Source organism: Haplochromis burtoni, unplaced genomic scaffold, assembly GCF_018398535.1.
Source record: "Haplochromis burtoni strain Fernald_Lab_line unplaced genomic scaffold, NCSU_Asbu1 Contig_106, whole genome shotgun sequence".
NCBI classification, from domain to species: Eukaryota; Metazoa; Chordata; class Actinopteri; order Cichliformes; family Cichlidae; genus Haplochromis; species Haplochromis burtoni.
Window position 1 is genome coordinate 650981 of NW_024582467.1, and position 17616 is coordinate 668596.

General features: G+C 39.2%; 1 protein-coding gene across 4 annotated transcripts in view; it reads left to right on the forward strand.

Annotated features, from left to right (window-relative positions):
* The window catches only part of atrnl1a (attractin-like 1a), a 312323-nt gene that overhangs the window by 122741 nt on the left and 171966 nt on the right, over positions 1-17616 (forward strand). For all 4 annotated transcript variants that reach the window (XM_005935431.3, XM_005935428.3, XM_005935430.3 and 1 more), the window contains 2 exons: positions 2378-2471; positions 13426-13478. In XM_005935431.3, coding sequence (XP_005935493.1) covers positions 2378-2471; positions 13426-13478 — 147 coding nt within the window. The remainder of the gene's footprint in view (positions 1-2377; positions 2472-13425; positions 13479-17616) is intronic.

Sequence of the window (17616 nt, forward strand, 5' to 3'; positions counted from 1 at the left end):
AACAAAAACAATTTATACTGCAGTTCAGCACTGCAACATGAGCACCTGTTAGCATCATTTCAGGGATCCTCTCATTTACACAGGTGCTAGTGGACAAGGCTGGAGATCACTCTGTCATGTTGGTTGAGTCTGAATAGTAGACAGGATCCTTTAAAAGGAGAGTAGTGGTTGAAATCATTGTTATTTTTCTCTGTTCACCATGGTTATGTGCAAGAAAACTTCATAACTTTGCATAAAAAGGCCTTGTCCAGAAAGACTGTTGCTGCCAGTAACACTGCACTCAAATTGACAATTTACCAAATTATTGAGAACTTTAAAGAGAGAGGTTAAATTGTTGTGAAGAAGGCTTTGGGGCACCCAAAATGTCCAGAAAGTGCCAGGACTGTCCCTTAAAGATGATTCGATTATAGGATCATGGCATCACCAGTGCAGAGCTTGCTTTGGCATGGAAGCAGGCAGGTGAGGGTTGGCACTTTGCAAGTTTGATTCAGACTCAATGGGCCAAACCAGACACTTGCTTCAGGCCACAGTGGGTGCTATGTTCCCCTAAAAAGGTCCAGGGGATTAGGGAAAGTAAAAAAAAGATGTCCAGGTTGGAAAAAAGACAAGGAGGCAAAATGGTTCAATTAACAGGTTTTATTAATGTTTCTATTAGTAACTAAACTAAAAGAGACGGACAAGCCGCTATCACCCCTTTTAAAGAAAGAAAACACCAAAACTCAGGTGTTGGTTGATAAACTGAAAATAAGTCAAAAAGGGTTAGTACCAAAACACACTCCTCTCCACAGAGCAGGAGCAATCAATCACCACACACAGAGCTCACTAGCTGCAACACAACATGGCTCTCTGGCACTACAGCTCACCTTTCTCTGGCCTTAAGTATTCCTGATTGTTAATGGGAGTGAGCTGTACAAAAAAGGTGGCACCTAAGGCAGGAGAGGTCAATTTCACAAGTAACAGTGGTCACATCCACTGTAGACTGCAGTTTGGTCTCTTGGTTTCTCAGTGATGATCCTTGACATGAAGGTCAGTGTGACAGACGATGATATGTGCTCTCTGTGCAGGTTAGAAACCATGCGGTGAAATCACAGATGCGCATGCGCAAGTGGTCAGAACAGGACCTCTAGGAAAAGATCTAAAAATAACAACAGCAGCGCTGAAAGCAGTGCAACAATGCCCAAGATGACCTTAATTTGCATTAGGAAGCGGGATTGGTCTTCATATGGACATTTGACTTTGACATGGACAGTGCTATACCTGTCAACACAAATGGTACATTACACTATTGTTCTTACATTTGTAACACACACTTTCATATTTGTTGGTTGAGACATTTTAGTTATCCATAATGACTTTGAGAAGCTAATGGGTTTCTAAGAAATGCACATTGAAAGAGTCCTTGGCTGAGGCAGTCTTTCCTCGTGTTCATACTTCTGCTGTGAATAAATCTCCTGTAATGTACTGCAAGATGGAAAAAATGTCTGTCTTCATTCTGTGTAAAAATGTGTAAAGAGGTTGAGCTGAAAAGCTGAAAGAATAATATTCTACAATTGGCTGAACAAATTATTTTATTTCTGCTCTTCTGCTAGAGTTTGAGTTACAGGATTAAGCATCCCACAGAATGAGGACATCATTTACATTTCTTTCTTTAACTTTGAACAACATGGGGAACAAGAAGATTCTGCGTCCTTTAAAAGTCCTGATAATTTTAACAGTGACCCTCTCATTGCATGGATACAATCCTGACCAAACACTTTCTTTGCAACTGTTGGGAAATGTGTCGTGTTTGAGTGAGCGTTCTCTTTGAAGAATGCATTAGCTTAAGCTCACTTTTGTCCAAGAAGAGGGAAACAAAAGAAATTAGTTAAACAAGAGATATCAGTTCAATCAGAAACTAAACAACTGTTATGATTGGGAATGATGGGAATGATTCAGAGCTGCAAGATGCCTTGATTTTCTTCCAAAGAGATGAGTGATTTGTCCTTTCCTGTGTTTTATTTTTTCATTGCCATTTCTCTGCTTTCTTATCCATTTTAGCTGCCTTCTTGCTTCCTCCCCACACTGTTTTCTTTCTGCCTCTATCCCTCCTACAACTCACTTTGTCTGCATACATTTACTCATCTGGAACATTGTGAACGACAATGTTTGAGGATTAGTGTGTTTATATACAGTATGCATGTCTCAGTGCTGTGTGCTGAGCAGGTCCATTGCAGTAGATGAAGATTAATGTCTTGCTTGAAGGGCACCTCAGCATTATTTCCACAAGTTGTCATCAAGAAATTGCTGGTTTTCTGTTATGTCTCTTTGATATCAAGAGTTTTCAAAAACCAAACTTGACACATCTTTGCTTCTTCTCTTTCTCTTTTTGTCTTTACAGCATGCAAGTGTAACAGCCATGCCAACGTTTGCCACGTCAACACAGGAAAATGCTTCTGTACCACCAAGGGCGTCAAGGGAGACCAGTGTCAGCTGTGAGTGTGCCAACCCCGATCTAACTTGTCTTGAATTATTAGACGACCCGATCAAATAAAACTTATTTAATCAGTCACTTTAATACTTTAATATATGATATATGTATACTGACAACAAGAAGCGGACTGGAGAGAACACTTATTGATGTTTCAATGTGCAAAGACGCTTCATCGTGACATCGAATCCATTTCAGGATTGCAAATTTGCTGATTATTGCATAAGTTTTAGATTACGCCGAAATTAGGTTGATTCAGGATTTGATATTTTGGGTGATTGGAAAGCTAGAATAGTGTTTAAAGAGTGCATGGGTTGTGTATGCATGCTTTCCCTTGACTGCCAGACTGCACCGCCGCAGCACTACAATATCCTAAATGGCTTGGCGGACCAATGCGCCGCGGAGACAGACTGAAAACTGCTGCATCAATAAATCTAGCAGGCGAGGGTAGTAAGCAGAGCTGGTGAGTGCTCTGGTGTTTGTGTGGTCTGCCATGTACAACATGCAGCATGATGAGACAAGACAACCCCGGCTGGGACAGATTTCTTTCCCTTATTCTTAAGCTATGATAGCATACCTCAGATTATTTGTGTCCATCTGAGTGTGTTTGATAATTTGCCACCAGTTATATATTTTAATAATCAGGTATAGATTCTCTGCCCAGTCTTTTCAATTACTTCACTCAAAACATCAGTATGTTAACTCATTTTATTAGAGCTGCAGCAATTGTTTTTGATTTTCAGAACAAATAACCATCTAGAGAAATGATTTGCAACATGAGTTTTTATGATTGGTGGTAAACATGGTTTATATAATGATATTTCCTCCTCATTATTTCTCCTCCATGCTCTTGTAGCTGTTGCCTTTACCTTTTCTTCCCTCACTATATGCATGAAGCTTACAGCTATGTGTGGAGGAAGAGGGTGTCGCATTAGTTATTGGTGTTATCTTCCATATTTCTTTTGACATTTACACTAATGTTTGCATCTAGTGTCAGTACTTAAACAGTCTCAGTCCTTCAAACAGTTAAAACTAGAAAGTAACTCTAGCACATGGGTCCTGATCATCTTGAGTCATACCTACTGCATGTGACATTTTGACCCTGATCTTAGACTTTGACCCTCACCACTGACGGCCTTTTGCCAACCTCGCCATGACCTTTAAGTAATCCTGAACCCGAGCTCTGCTCCTGACATGAACATGACTTTGTCTGAGGGCAAAGTACCTGCCCCCTCACACTACCAGAGACTCTCCACATGTTTTCTGTCAACTTTAATCAGTGTTTTCCTGCTGTCAGCGTGCAGAACATTTTGTACTCATATACAGTCCTCCCCATGTGACCTTGGAAACTTAACCTAGAGAGACACAGATTTTTGCCAATATTTCCCAACTGCATTTTGTCTTCAAACGTGTTTCTGTTGAATTGTGTTGTTTTTGATGGACCTGCAGAGCTAAATAAATTTTATAATACTTTTGAAGGCCAGGATCATTTTTTACAACACAAACTTTGATATTTTCTGATAAACAGTGAAGAGGTTTGTGTTCCTATTTCAAACAACAGCACCAGGGTTGCAAAATGAAACAAATGCTGAACTCTTGAAAACAGTCCCTTAACTGTCTGTGAGGGTGGCTGCTTCAAAACACTGACAGTATAAAAGGTGGATGCAGCCACTTTGGCATCATCTACTGTGTTATGAAGTCCCCTTTAAAGGCTTGGAGATGTGTGTTTTAAACATTGCCATTGTGACGTTGTGAAACTCGATGTCACAAGTGGTGTTTTGTCAATCACAAGTTGCTAGCCAATGAGCATTCCCTGTAAAATTCTTCTTTCTGATTCTTAAATTTAAAATGTACAAAATGCTCAACAATGGCTATGAAAAAGGAAGAAAGGACGTTTGCTTGAGTCATGTTCGAGTTCCCGTCACTTTTAAAACCTGTAAACTGCATCCATCTGTTTATAGTGTATATGCTCCAAAAGGAAGTTAAAGCACCACATATGCTCCCATTTTCAGATGGGGATCTTTCAGCACAAACAAAAGACATGTTTTTGTATCAAGAACTCTGTAAATATTCACTACACATTGTCTGGGCTTTGGCTACTCAGACAGTCAGGTGTCTGTAGCTGCCATCCCTCATCTAATGAGAGTATCTCAGCTGGAGCACTCTAGTGTTTATGCCTTTGTGAACACAAATATTTCTATATCATAAATAAAAACAAAAGTAAACAAGTGAAAATAAGGCTTAAAATGGTCCCAGACAAGACTCTGACTCTAGCTTCGCTGGTGCTTAAATATGGAAACGCTTGCTTATGCTGTCAGGTAGTACAGTAGGACCAAATGACTTGTGTTAATTTAGTTGGAGGGAAGTCTAAACAGGAGAAACCACAGCTACAGTAGCTGGTTAGCAGTGAGTGAACTTTGAAAATATGAGTGAGGGGTTTATCCACTAGTAAGTCATTGGCATCATTGTCTCAGATGGAATAAAAAGTCAAAAGAAAATAAATAAATCACCAAATTTCCATGTGCAACCTGCCCAAGCTAAGACTCTGTGGGAAACCCCGATCATCACTCAGCTACATCAAGTCAACCACTATTAATAGAAACAGCTATTAAATATGTGGCGGGTCACTCTGATTATCATGTTAATAACGTGGCACATTTGGAACAAAACTCAGCTGCAGTTAAGCGGACTAAATAAACGCTGAATTGGAATCGGGCATATGTCCTAAGTACACCTGCTCATTTGGCATTTGTGCTTGTTTTTCCGTGTAACGTTTCCTTTCAGTGCACACGGATATTTCATTATTCTGTTGGAAACTCCACAGAGGGCTGAAAGCAGAAAAGGTTCACTTGTGTGTGTTTACTTGTGCATCACTAAGCCACCGTGCTGCTGTCGCTTTCACCTTTGATTTGCCCTGACGCCGCATCTCTCTTTCTCTCTTACTCTCTGTAAATGTGTCTCTGTCACAGCAGTGGGTGTTTTGGTTGAGTCACTCCAAAATGGTGTGCCAAGCAGAGGGCCATTTGTTTGTTGTTTTGATTATGAACAAGCAATTTCCCCCCGGGGGTGGATGGCGAGCACCCTCGGGTTGCAGCAGGTGCGTGGATGCATATTTGTCTGTGTGAGAGAGTGCATTCATAAATGCAGAGAATCGGAGAGACGTTGGGACTCTTTGTCTTTTGTGTCTGTACATTTATACAGCTCTGTGCTCATGAAGATATTGTCACTTTGTCTCAGCTTAGAGTGTCTTTTATATTTTTTTCCACTTTATTTACTTCGCAATAATTTTGCATCCAACATTTACATAATCAGGTCAGGACACACACCAATAAATACAAGATCTTCACTGACACGTTAATACAGATTCAAATTCCAAATAACAATAATTTTAAACTTCACTTTAAAAAGTTGCAAGCATTAGTTGTACACTTTAGATAATTCCAGCAATCTTTGATTAATGATTATTTGTGCACACTTGTGTAAAAGAATATGTAATCGGCCAATACTTGAACTCTAAATCAGATAAAGCTACATAGCAACAGGTTCCTAGTTTATCAAGAGCATGAGATTGTTAGCTTAGAAAATTTAGCTTAGAGTGTTAGCTCGGACATGGAAATGGAGACTTTCCATTTTCAACACTTAACACTCACTGTGCGTTGTCATAGCACTACATAGTCCTATTACACAGTCATAGTCATACTGATTACGATTTCTGTCAGAGCATATCTACACAACCTCAAAACAACACAACTGTGGGAGGGACCATGTTGAGGGTGTCGCTCAGTAACAGGTTCATTATTCACCTGTTTGAATTTCAATGAAGTAGAGTTTCAATAAAATGACCAAATTTGTATAAGAAGAAAAGAAACTGTTTATAAACTCCAGCAATTTGAAAGTCTCAATGGATCAATTGGTATTGATTTAAAAATTTTCAAGCAGTATGTACTTCCACAATAAATGATATTCATGCTGTAAAGTATTTGGTATTTGGTTTTGGTTACAGTTTTAATGTAAATTTATATATAACCTTTTAAAAATCAAACCATTGTCTGTGTCAGCACTTTTAATGTGCAGTCTATTGAACAGTCCATAATTTCTTCTTTCTTGTCGTGTTGTTTGATTCTTTGATCATTTTGATTTGGCTTTAATTGGCCTTCTCTACTGGGCTCCTTTCATTGACAGCCTATTTGCATGTTTTACTATTCCCAAGTTCAGACTTTCCCAAATTGTGGGGCCTGCCCCCTAGGGGGGCGCAGAGCCATTGCAGGGGGGGCGCGGTATGAAAAGGGGAAAAAAAACAAAACACTTGGACACTGCTAGCACGGGGCGCCCACACAAACGCAAAGCAGGAGATGAAGCATCGCTGAATATGTTTCCAAACCAACTTCATTCTAAGCCAAAGACTAGAAAATATGGTGAAGCATATCTTCCCTTTGGCTTCACCTGCACAAGTGCCGAGGTAGGTCTCCCCTGCAGAATTGGTTTTCCCTGCATCGGGAGCAGCGCTGGGCTCTTCAAATCACGGACGAACAGAATCCCAGATTCTTGATTTTTAGTTCACAAAAACTTCTCATAATGACTAACCACTCCTGACATTTTGGAGATGTTAGCTCTTTATACAGTAAAGTTACAGCGGGATACAAATAATATCAGGCTGATCCTGCCACGATTTGTCCCCTGGTTCAAATCCCGGACAAACAGTATCCCACAGTTTTTTATGTTTTTAAACCCATTTTGCACAGAGGCATTTTTTGAAAAATGTATTGATAGTTTTTTTTTAAAACTCAAAAAAGGAGTTTTAAAAAAATCTCCTTTTCGGTGATTCGAAACCGTTTACGTGTGGACGAAACAGCTGCGTTTTCAAAAATACCCGTGTAGGTGTGGACGTAGCGTAAAAGAGTAATAGTTTATTTTCTTACTACCTGTAATTTATTGCAGATTACTTGTATTTGCTTAATTGTTTACTAAATGTAAAGAGGGGGTAGCAAAAAAAGTTTGGGAACCACTGCACCAAGTATTTTAATTACCATGTGATGGTCTTTTTTGTCTTGTTTTGTTTTGTTTTATATTCTGTGAATAATCTGCCACAATTAAACCCATAAAATCCCAGCAGTAAAAACATCTTTCTATAGTAAAAAATATATATAATATATATGAGCTAAAATGTTTTCATCTTAATTTTATTTACCTTTGCTGAGTTTTACAAGAGCGGCGATCACAGCTCAGCACTTGTCATTTGCTGTGTGTGTGTGTGTGTGTGTGTGTGTGTGTGTGTGTGTGTGTGTGTTGTGTAGCTGAGTCACCATTTGTTTTAAGTGATGAGGCTCTCCAGTCTCGTGTGGCCCCTATCTTGTTCCCATTACGGTTGTTTTAAGCAGCTTAAGTGTCTGTCCCCTTTTTATGGGAGCTTTGCATCCAGGACTTTATGGTCCCTTGAAGAGTAAAAAAAAAAAGAAAAACATGTCCTCTGCCCATAAACCTAACCCTCTTGCAAGTCTTTCAACTTCTTGCGTGTAAGAGTTACAACATTCAGTATATAAGCATGTTTAAAAAAATCATTATTGATTGCTGCTTCAGCAAATTTGCTAAGTGTGTAATGTTTATAAGATTGTTTATAAGATTGGGGAAACCTGCAGTCAGCTGAGACTGAAGAGGTCACTTGGACTAACGCTACGTCCAGAAGAACAAAATCAACTTTTGGAGACTGTGTAATTTTTTTATTCAAGATTATTAGTAACAATCCTTCCCCTTTTTACAAATATAACTTTTTTTTAAAAATATATGAAAGTAGTATTCCTGTTTTGAATAGAGGAGATGAAGCAGGAAAGTCCTCCACAAGAGATGTTTCTGTGCATACTGCTGGTGACAAACTTTTTAGAAGAAACAACGTTCAAAATCTGAGCTCACACCACCAAATGCAGCCTACAAGTAGAGACCGCTACTTCAAAGCCATCCTATCTATAATTGGGGTCGCACTTGAATTTGTCCCAAAAGACGATATTCCTGCGCTGCAAAAAGATCCAGAGCAACAGAATATATGTTTTGAAAATACTATTTTTATAGGTGCCCCTTTTTTTTGATCAACAATTAGATTAATGACTAATTTAATTGCATGATTTCTGTTCGTAACTAACTCAGAGCTGCACCCAGAATGACAACACCGCTAATTAAAATGAATCCAAACTCGCTCACAAAATCATAAAATCTGTTTGCATGTGTGTTTTTTCAAAAACATACATGTAAAGATGACCATTTTTTCCCACTTTGCTGCAGAAATGTTCTGCTTAAATTGAAAATACAAAAAAATAGGACAAAAGTGCTTTCAGTATTAAAGGAGCAGTCACTCACAACTTTATTTTGTGAGGCGAGAACAGCACAAAACAGCCTCGTCTAAAAGGAAAGCTCTCTCCATTTTGGCCTCCGCTGTGTCCGGCCTTGCAGAGCATTTGTTTGATAAAAAGTGAGTGCAGAGTGAACACAGTGCCACATCATGAAATAACGGTGGTTAAATCCAAGAGTAAATTTTGTAAGAAGGCAGAGTAGGGCAGGTTCATGCTTCTTGTACCAGCTAACATATTCTTCAGAGCAGCTATTGTAAGTAGTTGGAATGAATCTCTAACCTACGTTGTGGGTAGAGAAGCAAAATTTAAAATATTTGGAAATATAACCACAGCTTAAAAGAAGAAAACTATGATTAAAATGAGTGAAAGTACTTTTTAAATCATATTTGGCTTCAGTTAAAGGCCCAAGGCAATTTATGACATTGTGTTTATCACAGTAAATCTCCTTGTGCTGAAATAGGCTTACTATATTCATTCCTTTGTGGCAGTTGGCTGGGAGCGACTCCAAAGCTTTTAAAGTCACAGAGTCCTCTTGAAATGACGCAGCTCCATTTACCAAGTCTCTTCTCTGGATTCAACACTTTTTAATAAGACTCTTTCATCCTCTCTTAAGCTTCAGTTCTCCTTTTAAGAAGGGCACTTCACCTTCCTTGTGCTCCACTTTGCTTTGGCTTCTAGTCTCAGAGACTGGGTGGGGGGTGTATTTGATTCTTATGTTTTTTTTTCTCCATCCACATCATATCTGGTGGTCTATATGTAATAGAGTCTTGCTCATTTAAGTGGTTTTGAACAAATAATACAGAAGGGGGGTACTGTGAAGCAGGTTCAACAAAGCCAGATTTTCTTGGTTATCCAGAAACCTAATCAGGGTCAACCCAGACTTCCTGCTTCAGGCTCTGTGTTTGATTACATGTGCATTTGCAAGGGAAAAAAAATATACATAAAAAACTAAAAGCGTCTGACTGAACTTGGATCTTGACTTGGCAATTACACCTAAAAGCTAATCGCGTTTTTGCTTTTCTTTGGTACTTTTGGGTCAATATCTTGTTGCACCACTCAGGCTGTCCTTAACAGGTCTTGGACTCCTGCTCTGATATTGTTTCTTAAAATTATGAATTTATTGTTGTCTTACTGATTTTCCAACATGGTCCCAAATCATAATGCTACCTCCGCCATGCTTCAGTTTGGCTCAGTTCCTGGCATTGGTGTGCCATGCCTTTTTCTCCAAATGAGTGTTGTTTATACAGAACATTGTGGTGTTGCGGAACATCCAGGTGGTGCTTCACAAACTTGACATCTGATTTAAGTAATGGATTAATTTTTTAAGGAGTCATTTCTTCTGTTTCCTTCTGTGTCCTGGGTAGAATTCTTTTTCAGTGTGATTTTTACCAAGTTATAGAAATGTCTGCAGGTGCAGGTTTTGTTGTTACTTTATTTCATCTTCACCTTTTCAAGGATTGTATATTGTGTACATCATGCCTTCTCCTAAAGATTGCAGCTGTCCTGTATTTACTTCAATTATAGACAATGTATAGTTTTTAGAAATGCTTTTTGGGTCTTTTCCAGCTTCATACATCTTTCAATTGCTTCTTGTAAGGTCCTGTGAAGGTTTTTGTGATCGAGACATGGTTCACACCAATCAGTTTTTAATGAGCGGAGCTGTAACCGGGATTTGTGTGTCTTTATTTATAGGCAGGGCACATCTACAGCCCACTCTACTCGTCTCCTAATTGGAACTGACACCAAGTTGCTTTTTGAAAAGTATCGTTTGAATCCATACTGTTTCACGGGTACTTGGGAACCATTGTTTATCTGTTTAAAGTCTGAGAGGGCTTTTCCTCTAATTTATTAGAGAAGAATCTTGTTGCTGTTTCTTGTTTTATTGTTGTCCTAAACTCCTGATTAAGGATAAAAGCTCCGTGAAGCTGCTATGGTTTAAGGCCACGTCCTTGGCCAGGGTTTATAGAAGAATGAAATATTCAGCATCCAGCATAGCTCTGTGACCTGCTGCAGCGCTACAGAAGAATTCATAAAGACCAGCTGTAAACTCGACCTGCTCTCGCCTTCTTGTTCATGTAGCCCCCCTTCGCCCATTGTACTCTTGAATGTTCTTTTTAGGCTCTATTTTCTTCCCACTAACTGTCTGTGTTGTTGAACCCTCCCTCCTTAATCTGTTGCACTATGAATCAGTCATTGTTCTGTGGAGCTCTTTGGATGATTCATTGACCATATTTGGCAAAGCTTGTCAGTAAGCTGCATTTGATAGCAGCTGGTTTGCTTTCTCGCTCTCTCTGGTCAAAATACAGGATTCATCAAGTCATTGCAATATCAGTAAACACCTTATTGTTTTTCATTTTAAAGTCTTCCAAATGAATGTCCTATAGAGCCACTCACCCACTGACACAAAAGAGATTTTTCACTCCCTCACGGTGATGCAAAGAGCCTTGAAAGCCTTGGCATTATAATAACAATTATATTTGCTCTTATCACATTTTTTACGGTTCCTTTTCCACTGAGCCTGCACTGGGAGTTTAATAACTGTAGCTTTTGTTCTGTTCTGCCAGGCAATAATTTACTTATCTGTGGCCTAAGCTGCTTCAGGTACACATCATCCATCTTGGCACTTTAATGGCTTTAAAAGTATGCACATCATTTCCTGATGATAACAGAATAAAACCTGTAACTCTGACGTTTTTCTTCTATTACTTCTACTTACGAACTTAAAACATACATTAATTCTCTGTTTATGTTTGATTTTTTTTTTTTTTTTAACAGATATTTGTTGCAAGAGCTCATCTTAGTTTTTAGGGAGTTTTTGTGGACCTAAAGGTCACAGATGTCAGCAACAGCCAATTACCGCCCATCAACAGATGATGCATGCATTTTAAAAAGATGTTAAAAGTCTTTTTGGTCACAGTGAATCCGCCTAAATGTCAAATGAAGTCCAGATAAAAAGTGAAACACAGACCCTGATAAACAATTTATTGTGTCACAATGCTTTTTGGAAAATACGTCCACAATGACAGCGGCTGTTGTCTGAAAAGTGAAATGTCAGGGTGTTTGTCTCTTGCCATTGTCAAAAATATGATGAATATGTTTCCTTCTTTGCTTTCCACTCAGGGACCTTGATTAGAGTCAGCCCAGACAATCCAAGACAGAAATTTCAATCTGAGTGACCTAGAAGAGTACAGATCGAACCTTTGAGTCACATTTGAAAGAGGTAGTATTTACCATAAAGCAATGTGCTTTTAAAAGTCTGTCTACTTCAATATCAGTCTTGAAAGATAGCAAAACACTGTCAGTGTCTGTTGCTTGCCTAATGTTTTGTCTGAGCTCTTCTACAAGTCTTGTGAATTTTATATTTATTATAATTGAAGAAGTTCATCCTCTGGTCAGTTTTTGATAGATTAATCTGTCATTACTAATCCGTCACAACCATTGTAGCAGAATTTACATTTGCCATAATTACCACAACTTGCTATCATTCTGTCTGTGAAAGTTTATTGGTCCAAGGGCACCTTCTCTGAGTGATGCTCAAATAATTTTTATTTATATCCGTAAAAATGATAATATGTGCTATGTGTATAGTGTGATGTACTTGAGCTACCTGTCGCAAACCACTCTGACTGACCTGGACGTTTTACTTTCTTATCCAGAAGCATTCTTTTTCTCTATAATGGGTAATGCTGAACTGATTCCACTTTACAGGCTGTAGCTGGCCAGTCTGTCTGACCAGTTAACATCCTGTCTTATCCAGGTAATCGTTAAATACAAAAACACAAAAGATAAACAAGGGTTGTTCCAAAGTTTTCCACACCAGCCAAAGCTGAACAGTTGTTTGAGCTGACGTGTTACTCTAAAGCGTGATCGAGAACAGCTATGCTATTGTCCCAGCTATGGATCTGAGTGCAGCAGTTGCTTTCAACGTTGTCTTTTGTCAAGTGATGTGTTTTTGTATGGATTTCCAGTGTGTTCTCATCCCAGGGCATCTAATAGTGCAGATTTGTCAAATGTGGTAAGAGCCTCTGTTTAGCTCTTCGGCTTATGAGGGAGGCACAGTTTGTGCCCTGTTTGTGGCTTTGTGTCTGATTTACTGTTAAGGTTGCCAAAACAGCTTTTTTTTATATCATGGAAGTGAAGCCAAAAGGACACCTTGAGCAGTTTCCTTTGGACTTGGATTGAGCTGGGCCTCTATTTGCATACAAATCTGCCACATTTGTTCAGTTTGTTCAGAAATCTAACCTGGTGACCCACTGTTTCTCGTGCATGTGCATGAAATTCTTTAGGATGTGGAGACATTGAAGACTTTTGAAGAAACTGTCTCTCTCATCAGTGTTATAGTTTGAGGTTTTATTTTTGGTAATTATGCATGCCTGCTTGTATGCGTGAGTCTGTGAGGCTCTGGGAAATAGAGAGCACGCAGCTGATTAGAGAGAATTATCGGGGGAATTGGCCTCACAAAAAGCTGGCAGAAGACGAGAGACACACACACACACACACACACACACTTTAAGACAAAAACTTCATGCAAACTCAAGCTGCGTTGAATGCAGATGCTATTATTCTTTGTCTCACTGTCTTTTCTTTGTACCGGTCTCTTTTTCTGTGTTGTTGCAGATGTGACTCAGAGAACCGTTACCTTGGTAACCCCCTTCGAGGAACCTGTTATTGTAAGTATCCCGCCACCGATACACCTGAGTCTCCCTCGCCTGCGCACATCCATTCTTACCTTGGTTAATATGTCAGTCTGTGTGCATGTTTCGTTTCATTTTGTGTCTCCAAAAAGAAAGGAAAGCGTCCAGGAAGCGGACACAAACCCTGTTAGTTTTCATTATTTTACGTGACCACAGAGTAATAATCTTAAGTAATTACTTAATTTAATAAAGTAAAAGAAACTTGCTTTATTTGAACTTTGTTGAAACTTACTGCAATGGACATACACTTCAGTTGGCCAAATGTGGAAATTAGTGATTAGCTTTATTAATCACACATACTGTAGCTATGCCAAAGGGTGACTTTCAGTACAGCTTAGAAGTGTCATTAAGTACATTTCATAGCATTTTGGTGAAAAATTGATTGTAACTTGAATACAAATTTGCATTGTTGTTTACCGGTTGTATCTAGAATGTTAACTGATTTAATCTCTATGAGCAAACAGAGCTGTAGTAACTACAGAGGGATGCAGTTGATGAACCACAGCCACAGGCTGGGTTTACATCACGATCTGCCCTGAGAATCTTCTTGTTTGCAGTGACTGATAGACTGATAATACTTTATTCATCCCGAGCGAAATTGGGTTAAGGCTGCCAGCCGTGCCAGCGCCATCTTACCATGCATACATTACACAAACATCACATGGGGAAGACAGGTCAGAGAGGTATAACAATGGAAAATGCACAACATGAGGAAAGATGAGGAGAAAAAAGATTGGTAGATGTCGTTCAATGTCCTCCATCGAGAGTGTCGGCAGACACACAACGCAACTGACCAATGCGTGTCCGGCAGCAAACGTCTCCGCAGGACAATCGGGCTCTCCCAAGCCCAGGAAGGTGTCAATTCCGTTCCGGGACCAGTTGATCAAATCCATAATTCTTTAGGTTTTCGAGAACAAGACTGAGAAACTCTTTGAGAGTTAGAGAATAAGCGAGACTATGCAAAAGACATGAGAAACCAAGCAGGAAAGATAAGGGAGAGGGAGAAGGAGAAAAGTGCGAAGAGCCAAGAGAGCAAAAAATAAATAAATAAATAAATAAAAAATGATGGAAATGATGATGGACAGGTTGACAGAAAGGCCTGGAAGGGCTCTCGTGGACTATGATTCAGATGATGTTGTGAGCTGTAGTGAGAGCTGGGAGCATGTGAAAGTGAGCCTGGAACGATGGAGGTATGAACTGGAGAGAATAGAAGCAAGAGAGAATACATGTGGAAATGAGAGGAGGACAGGTCTAACAGGCTGCGAGGACTAGTAAAAGTAGATGAATTTAAATATGTGGTTCCAACTATTCAAAGAGAGTGCAGACAGGGTGGAATGGGTGGAGACAAGTATCAGGGGTGATTTGTGACAGAAGCACAGCAGCAAGAGTGAAGGGCAAGGTTTATAGGATGATAGTGAGACCTGCTATAAACAGGTTGCCTCTAAACTCCACTATGACCTCTAAACGGAGCAGAGCAGTCAAAAGAAGATGAATCTCTTCAAGAAAACATGACCCTATTTAGGTAAAATGCAAATGAAGCTTTGGTTATGTCCCTTAAAATTGAATTTTCAAATGAAATTTCTGGCCCTGACAGAGAATCACACTTCCTTCCTTCCTAGCATGTCATGTAGCAGGTTTACCACAACTATACATTCATTTGAGAGTCTAGTGGGGTGATTGATTTTCAAAGAGTAGTTAAATATTTTCCAGCGAATATCTGTCTATCCAGTACTTTTGGCTCAAAATGGACATTCTTAGTTGGTAGTAAACCTTTTGGTAGATGTTAGTATTGAAATAACTGCATCACTGTGTTGTTTTGCCCTCTCGTGAGCAAAAACATGGTATGAACCTGAAGGTTTTCTCATAAAATAAGAGTCAGATCCAATTTTAACACCAATATTTGCCTCACTTTTGATTGTGAGAGAGGGTCCAGTTATTGTTATTTATTTGCTTGACCACAAAAGCATCATATCTACTGCATGTCTGAGGCAAATGTAGAAATATTCCATAACCATCTCTCAGTAGTTGGACTCATATATTGAAGTTTTGAAAAAGAAACCGCGAACACCATCTTTGTGTAACAGTTGGTTGCAAATATTTTCCTACTTTTGAAATGGATAAAGAAACAAAGTTTTGTTCCGCTCCACAACTTTGTTTTCCTGCTTCCAGATGCTAGCAAGGATCACATTGACTTATCTCATTTGCAACAAATTGCTGGTTTTCCTTTCAAAGGGCAAACGAAGGAGGAATGCTGCAGACAAAACAGATGTTTTGTGGCACACAACCATTCTCACTCAGTCTGCATCTTCTCTGTCTCTCTCGCAGCCACTTGTGCATAAATACATACACACGTTCAGTCTATGAATTGCCATCATCGCTTCTTATATTATAACACACTACAATCAAGTTCAAGTCCTGTCAATGTCAATAACCCTCTAGTTTGAGTGAGGCTATCATTGTTTCAATGAGGGAGGCTTGAAAGGATACAGCAATCAGAAGAGTCATGCCATCAATTGCACTGGTAACATCAGAAATGCCTTTGATCGCAAAACAAGGTCTGTTGAAGAAAGGATAGCGGCATACTCTCACCTTTGCTGCTGGAAAACTTTTATCGTGATATGCTTTGACTGAGCGGTTTGCACCATTGTGCCCTTCAAGGAAAGGCAACAGTCAGTTAAAGGAACAAACCAGCTAAGATTTTGGAAATTAATTATTTATTGTTAAACAGTTTCATCACACTGCAGTTATTTTTGCCTGGAAAGAGGGCAGTTTGCTTTGAAGGTACATTCAGTAGCTTTTTTGAGGATTTTAAATAGGAAAAAATAAGTTATCGTCTTGTACATATACTCTATACTGGCAAAATTATTCACTTATCAATTAAAACTATTAAAATCAGGTGTTTTGATCACTTCCATAGCCACAGGTGTAAAGAGTTAAGCACCCAGGCATGCAGACCGCTTCTACAAACATGATTGAATTACATGCTCTGTGAATTCCAACGTGGTATTCACTACTAAATATAACACAATCAGCTGTTAGCAGTATTATAACAAAGTGGAAGCGATTGAGAACAAAAGCACATCAGCCACAAAGTGGTAGGTCAGTTAAAATCACAGAGTGGGGTCGGCGGATGCTGAGGTGCATAGTGTGCAGAGGGCACCAACTTTCTGCAGAGTTAATCAGTACAGACTGCAAACTTCATGTGGCCTTCAGATTAGCTCAACATCACTGTGAAGAGAGCTTCATGGAATTGCTTCCAGTGGCTGAGCAGCTGCATCTGATGCTTTACATCACCAAGCACAATGCAAAGCATCAGATGCAGTGCTGTAATGCATGCTGCCACTGGAGACGAGCAGTGGAGACGTGTTCTCGGGAGTTAGAATCATTTGGCGATTGATGAGCCTTTTGATTGATGAGCCAATTGAGGTTCTGTACTTGTCAGGAGAACAGGACTTGTCTAACTACACTGTGCCAAATGTAAAGTTAGATAGAGGGTGTTGTGTGAGTTTGTTTCTTCAAGAGTTAGGCTCAGCTTCTTAGTTCCAGTGAAACGGACACTTAATGGTTGAGCATACCAAGACCTCTGGGACAATTTTAGGCAGATGAGCAAACACTTTTGGCTATGTAGTATAAATTGAGTAGTGTGTGATAACATCTTCCAACAAAATGATGCATTCTCATGAACTTCAGAATTAATCTGTGATTTAAATTCCTTCCACTAAATTGCTTTTTATTTATGTGGCTAGAGACTGGTCAGATACTTAGCACCTTCAAACTCAAGATATGAAGGATCATACCTATGTTTATGATTTAAGAAGGGGTCCCCTTTATCCAAGGAAGTAATGATGTGAAAGAAAGAGATAATGAGACCAGGTTAAAAAAAAAAAATCTTCCTCCTCAGTTCAATCCTCATCTCCTGAACTGAAGTAGAGCTCTACAGGGAGTGCAGAATTATTAGGCAAGTTGTATTTTTGAGGAATAATTTTATTATTGAACAACAACCATGTTCTCAATGAACCTAAAAAACGCATTAATATCAAAGCTGAATGTTCTTGGAAGTAGTTTTTAGTTTGTTTTTAGTTTTAGCTATTTTAGGGGGATATCTGTGTGTGCA